Below are 6,837 nucleotides of genomic sequence, written 5' to 3'. Positions count from 1 at the left end.
ATTTTTTTCAGGTCACAATTCTTTCGTAGGATCCTAATCATCTCAATGTTTTTTTTCTTGTACTTATCTTTCTGTCCCCTAAAGTCAATAATCAAGATTGTTCAATTCAAACAATCAATTTATATAATGTGTAACATTTAATGTGGAGATATATTTTTTTGACAATTCAAAAAAGGTTAAAGATCGAAACACTTCATGCCGTGTGCACAATGCCACCAGCACACATGAAGGATGGAACTAGAAGAAAATGAAGTTATTCTTATCCGAAACTTTCAGCTGCAGTTACAACCTCAAAGTCTTTATCACATCACAGTACCTCTCACACCAAACTTGGCCTAAAAAAAAACTGCTTATTCATGATAAAGTCACGCAAATGAAACGGAAAAAAAAAAAAAAAAAACACTCTATACATGTAGCCGGAGGATGGATCGTTGCAGTTTCTAGGGAAACAATAAGCTGCGAAACCGAGATTGTAGAAGTTTGTAATAATAGACTTGTTTCGGAGTTTTTAGGTGTTGAACTTTTGTTCAGTTCTGCTGGTTGAGGCCTGCATTATCCGATAAAACATATATTTAATGAATCAAACACAAAAGAAAGGCTTTAGTCTTTAAAAAAGTTATATTTTGTAGGCAATATCTTGAAATTGTTCCAAATTTTTATATTTGTGATTAGAATATCTTCTGTAGTTCAAGAGCTGATTATATAGGCATATTCGACAATTTAATTAACACGTAACGAACTGGTGAGGAAAAAGGAGTTCGAGTTCTATACTGACCCCAACCGATGTCACAAAATTGCAGACTGCACATTTCACAGATCGTGCTCCGTATTGGTACATCAACAGCATCTGACAGTTCCCACAATTGACATGAGCTACCTGATTTGCTGTCAAAATGTACATTCTTTGGTCACCCTTTACTAGAAATATGGAGGGAAATTATACATATATATAGATCTTGTGATCTTGTTCTTGCCATTATAAGCTTCATACCTTCTAAGGCTAAATTGATGGTGTGACAACAAGAACATTGTACGCTTGTTGCTCCGCGAATGTACATGAGTAAGGTGTGGCAGCCTCCACAAACCAACTGAGCCATTTCTGTGCCTGTTCAAAAGTTCAAGCAATGACATGTAAGATCATTATGTTATAGGCTATTTCATAATTTAGTGCTGTTAGTGTCTACATAAGTAAGAGGCATCTCCCCTATAAGAGCTAGCAACTTCACCTCCTTGGAGATGGGAAATGTCCCAATTACCCCAACATGCTACTTATAAGTGCTGGCAACTTCTCCCTCCTCCCTCCTAGGCGATGTGGGACGCCACCCATCTCACGCAGAGAGGGGGACTGAATAAAACAAAGTTAAACTAATGTAGACGGGAAGATTTGAATCCAAGACATCCCAGAGCCAAGACTCTGATTCTGATACCAAATGTAGAAAAGTGGTTACAATCTTTAATTTAGCCTAAAGAATGACTCAATCCATACAACATTTTAGCGATGTTAGTGTCTACATATGTAGGAGGCATCTCCCTATAAGTGCAAGTAACTTCTCCCCCCTAGAGATGGAAAATGTCACAATTACCCTTGACATCCCCCTTATAACTGTCTGCAAATTCTCCCTCCTCCTCTCTCCTAGGCGATGTGGGACGCCACCCGTCTCATGCAGAGAGGGGGACAAACTGAATATAACAAAGCTAAATAATGCAGACAGGAAGACTTGAATCCAAGACATCTCAAAACAAAGACTCTGACTCTGATACCAAATGTAAAAAAGTGGTTACAATCTTTAATTTAGCCTAAAGAATAACTCAATCCATACAACATTTTAGTGATGTTAGTGTCTACATATGTAGGAGACATCTCCCCTATAAGTTTCAGCAACTTCTCCACTGATGATGTAAAATGTCATAATTATCCCTGATATCCCTCTATAAGTGTCAGCAACTTCTCCCCCCTTGGCGATGTGGGACGTCATAGCCTTTGCCACCCATCTCACACAGAGAGGGGGACAGACTGCACACAACAAAGTTAAACTAATGCAGCCGGAAAGACTTAGAATCCGAGACATCCCAGAACCCGAGACTCTGATATCATGTTAGAATGTAAGTTTTTGGTTAAAAAGAGGAAGCTGAGGAAGAAACATACCGGGAGGCGGCACAGCTGTGACTGCATTGCAAACAGCACAACATACAGAGGTTGCCCCTACTGGATAGAGTAAAAGGTTTCGACATCCGGAACACACAAGCTGGCTCTGAGTACCTGAGGACCAACACAGCTTTTCTAAAGAGTAGATCAACTACAAAAAAACAAAGTAATTGAAAAAGCAGAGCAACTCTGTATTGATGCAAATCCCAATATTACTTCCACCTCTTTTGTACGAGTTCTTGTCTCATTTTAAGTATTGGAACTAAAAACAATTGCAAACAATTTAATATACGTCCTCATTTGATAATTGAAGTTATTCTCTCTTACCCAATTCTTATAACCTATAATTCTAATCATTTGAGCTCTTACATGTAGTATTAAACTTAGTTTGGTTGCTGAGAAAACAGGGGGAAAAAAGAAAAAAAAAAACTGAAATTTGGCACCTCCTCCATTTTTTCAGCAAATCCAAGTAAAACTAGTACAGAATTGAGTAATATACCATTTGCAGGTTGTGTAAATGATGGCGGTGGCGTCGGATACGGAGCAAGAGGAACTGGCATTGTGAATCTCGCAGAGGAACTCACTATTCTAAGATCTTAGTAGTTTGCTGCTTCAAACACATGAATTGGATCTGTTTTTTCCATCCTTAACATTTGCTGGAAATAAAATAAAATAAAAACTATGCATGTGTGAGTTTAGATATGCATATGCATTTGAATTAACATAGAAAAGACCATAAATTTCAAAAAGAGATACACCAATTTCAAGTTACAGTTCAAGAGGAATGAAAAAAGTGTTATATCAATAGCAAAATCTGAAGATACCCATAATTAAATGTCAGTCTATTCACTGAACAAAAAGGTTGAGGACACTCTGGAATTTATGAATTCAACTGAACATTATGAAGTGGGGCAAACACATACCTCTTTGCTGGTTGAAGATGAAGTGGAGAGAGAGAGAGAGAAAGAGAGAGCGAGAGATGTAATTTGTAATTGACTAATTGCGCAAGGAGTAGAGTGAGAAAAGGTGGTGTTAAAAAGAGATTTATTTTACCATTGTCCAATCACCAAAATGAGTACTGAAGGTCTCTTTTTCGGAGATGTTTGTGGTGATTTCTATTTCTTTTGAAAAAATAAAAAATAAAAAAAGATTTCTACTTTTGTTGGTGGTATATCAAGATCAGGTTTGTCAGAAACTCTGGGCCCATCTCTCTCTTTCACTCACACACACACACACTCTCTCTCATACTTTGCTTTTAGTATTAATTTATTGCAAGCACGTGAGTGAAGGGTTCAGCCCCACGCTCCATTCTAATGGGGGTAATGGACAACTCAGATTGGGCCACGTAACCTAACTATGCATGAAGGTCCTTCAATTCAATCTCACTTGGATTGCTCTGAGATTTGAATTGTAAAGGCTTGGAACTTTTTGGTGGTGGTCCTGTTCCCCATTTTGTGCCAATGTCTATGCATTATTATGAGTTTATGAGACTTGCTGATGTTATGCGCAAAACATTATCTTTTTAGTTAATTCATAGAGTACAAATGGACCCGCATGGACGCACAAGTACTGCACTATAATTTTGAGGTCACGAGTTTGAAATAAGAATCACTATTTTGTGTCTAAATTGGGCATTTGCCCTGCCTTGACGTGACATCACGAAGAGTAAAATCTAAGTAAGAAGAAAGATAGAAGAGGCATGATCCGGTCCCACTCCTAACCATGTCAGCAGTCTTCGCAACCATGTCCAACCTCATGGCCGTCATAAAATAGATTTTTTCAATAAGCAACTAGAACATTGGTTCCTCCATAATGTATACAATGAGTAAATGCCGAATATAACAGATGACTAGTAATGGGCGGAGTCATCTACTTATGTGGAATCAATAGACATCCTAGAAGGCCACGTACGTATCAATCCAAGGGTGATGCCTCACTTGCAGTCCACCTGGCATACATCCAACCAGGGCCTCGAGGATCTCAAACACTATAAATAGAACCTAACTAAGAAGGGATGAAGGTCTTGTACCAACACAACTGGTTTTCATATCTCTATCTAGCCCTGCGCCATCTATACTTAGTTTTACGTTCTTGTGTAACTTAATTTTCACTTCAATAAATCTACATGCTTTCCATATTGTAGCTTATAATTCTAGGTTTACACTGGTTTGCCTTTACTCAGTTTCATAGTGTAGCTTACAATTCTTCACTTAGGTTTACATTTCAAGCTTGTAACATGTAATTAATGGTCAACTATGAACCCTCTAGAATGTAACCAGGTCATTCTTCATTGTACTGTCCAAGAACTTGTAATTGATCCTCATTGTATTGTTCAAAGTTAATAAAGAGAAGGTTTCATCTTTTTTACAAGGTATAATAATTATTGTTTGTTTGTTGTTCATGTCCATAACTCCCATCTAACACATTTCAGGCTTAACATAGGCCTTTCATTAGGGCCGAAGTGATACAAACCTAAGAAAGGGTCATTCATGCTCTTCTCGATCGCCAAAGTTAGATGAAACACGAGAGAGCACACACTCACGGCTCTAAAATAATCAAATATATTTACTTGGCTTCCCCATTGGCCGCAAATACAGATCTAATGATCCTAGCGCACCCTTGCACTGAGAAATTACAAACATATCCCTAGAGGGAACACTTGGAGCCAAACAACAGCCTCTCTGTATGCAGAATAAGAGTACATGTAACCATTTTTAAGCCGCTAAATGGTGGAAACTCGGCTAGACCTTTAGCCCTTTAGTGCAAATGGGTTGTGTAAAATGAGAGGACAATAAAGAAAATGGATATGAGGGAAAGATCACATCAAGTTTGTTTTAAAAATATGGAGGAAAATAAAAAGAAAAGGAAGGGAAAAGTTAATCCCTAGTTAGAAGAAATGAAGGGAAATTTTTTGTTACCTTTTTCATTTTTATTTTTATTTTTTAAAAGTTTGGTTTGAGTTATTTAGGTTGGGTTAAAATATTTTCAAATTTTCACTTTTGATATTGGGCCTGTGTCATCCATAAAAATAAGAGATTTTGACTCATTTCTGATATGAAAGCAATGTTTCTCACAAATGATACCCAGCAGGTACTTTTCAAACTGGACCTATATAGGTGGCCCCTAATGTAACATGCCTCCTTCGTTGGTGGGGACATGAATTTACATTATTCTCCATAATTGCACCACATTAACACTGTGAGCACCAAATTTTCACTGTCACTATGTGTTTTTAGTCATTCCATTGAGAGGTATTCTTCAGCCTATCCAATCCTCGAAAACGCCAGACACATGTGAAACATGATATAAGTCATTAAAATTGTATCGATTATTACTACTTCCGTCTCAAAAATAGTGTCATGTTTTGAAAATTGTATTAGTTTAATGTATGAGAGTTACGATTCCCTAAAAGTGACACTTTTTATGGAACGAATGGAGTATTTTAGAATTGTTTTTGTTTTAGGTTTCTATTTTTATTCTAAATAAAAATAACATTTTTATTGTGTAGTATGTTTTTAATAATAATTGAAAGTATATTTTTTAATGTAAATTTTGTTGTGAGATTTTTGAAGTATAAACATTAAAACATGTTTGGTGAAAAAAAAAAAATGGTTAGTTAAACAAAAAAGTAAATTATATTGACCTCCTCGAAGGTTTAGGCAAATTACATATAAATAGAGTATTTGACCTTTATTATTTTGACCTTTCCTAAAAGTATAAAATGTATTTCATACACTTATCTAATTTAATTAAAAATATATATCAAACCAAAAGACTCTATTACCCTTTTATTTTTCCTCTATCTTTTAAAACACTATATTACCCTAACTATTTTTTATTTTTTTTACGAAAAAAAGAAACCTAATCAAATATCATTAATATATATATATATATATATATATATATATATATATATATTAGTGAAATTTAATAATATAAAATTAGTATGAAAATTGACTTTGCATTTCATGATATTTTTGTCATTTTATGTCAAAATATAAAGTTATTGAGGTCTTTTAATAAATAAATAAAAAGGATAACTTAATCATTTTAAAATTTTATTAACTTGAAAAGAGGGGCTTAAATGAAATCAAATCTTACCATACAACTCAAGGAAAAAACAAAGGCCAAAAAGATTTATAATACGACTTAGTTTATAATGCTTGATATTTCACTCTCAGAGTGGAACAAATGAGAGGTCAAGAAGGCCCATCGAATAACATACAAAGGTATGTGTGATGCAACCTAAAAAACAGATATTTCGTAACTTTTTCTTTCTCACTTTATGATTACTGTAATATAATTTTGTTTAGAATTAGTCACTAAAATCTAAAGTTTTCTAATTTTTCCTAAAATAGTTTTCAAAAATATGAAAAGAGTATTCTAAAAAGTTAGAGAGAGAGAGAGAGAGAGAGAGAGAGAGATTATTATCTAAATTTGGGTATTTTAAAAAAAAATTAAACAATTTCAAAAAAAAAAACTATAATTTTTAAAATTTTATTTATTTTTTCTGTTGTCTAAAAACTAAAAACGAATTTCGAAAATGTTTGGCAGGACTTCTTTTGAAATGACATAATCCTGATGTCATAAGTAAAAAATGTCATAGTTAAACTGGTTGCTCAGTCAAATGACATTTTCGAGGAAATGTGTATATTTCGGGTTGTGACTATCACAATGACTTGAAAGCTACC

At 34.8% G+C, this 6,837-nt stretch overlaps 1 protein-coding gene across 2 annotated transcripts; it reads right to left on the bottom strand.

Annotated features, from left to right (window-relative positions):
* Positions 1–238: 238 nt before the first annotated feature.
* On the bottom strand, positions 239–3,190 carry LOC132303501 (protein LOL1). Of its 2 annotated transcripts, none has more exons than XM_059800779.1 (6): positions 3,070–3,190; positions 2,646–2,802; positions 2,147–2,260; positions 992–1,105; positions 776–885; positions 239–547 (listed from the first exon to the last, which is right to left on the bottom strand). In XM_059800779.1, exons 2-6 carry the CDS (start codon positions 2,704–2,706, stop codon positions 509–511), a joined length of 438 nt encoding a protein of 145 aa, XP_059656762.1. In that variant the 5' UTR covers positions 2,707–2,802; positions 3,070–3,190; the 3' UTR covers positions 239–508. The 2 variants fall into 2 exon arrangements, with proteins under 2 accessions (XP_059656762.1, XP_059656763.1); XM_059800780.1 differs by lacking the exon at positions 3,070–3,190 and adding an exon at positions 2,971–3,052.
* Between the last annotated feature and the right edge of the window lie 3,647 nt (positions 3,191–6,837).

The sequence above is a fragment of the Cornus florida genome, unplaced genomic scaffold (assembly GCF_030987335.1).
Source record: "Cornus florida cultivar Cherokee Brave unplaced genomic scaffold, ASM3098733v1 CherokeeBrave_3.0.0_Hap2_Chr04, whole genome shotgun sequence".
Classification (NCBI taxonomy): Eukaryota; Viridiplantae; Streptophyta; class Magnoliopsida; order Cornales; family Cornaceae; genus Cornus; species Cornus florida.
This window is presented reverse-complemented; position numbering and strand designations above follow the sequence as displayed.

Bases quoted from the DNA above. Each gene is read 5' to 3' on its own strand.
- LOC132303501 (XM_059800779.1), bottom strand. From the start codon at position 2,706: ATGCCAGTTCCTCTTGCTCCGTATCCGACGCCACCGCCATCATTTACA. The intron at 1,106-2,146 runs GTATGTTTCTTC...ACTTTTGAACAG, and splicing joins CACAGCTGTGCCGCCTCCCG to GCACAGAAATGGCTCAGTTG. The intron at 548-775 runs GTCAGTATAGAA...CGGATAATGCAG, and splicing joins ATTTTGTGACATCGGTTGGG to GCCTCAACCAGCAGAACTGA.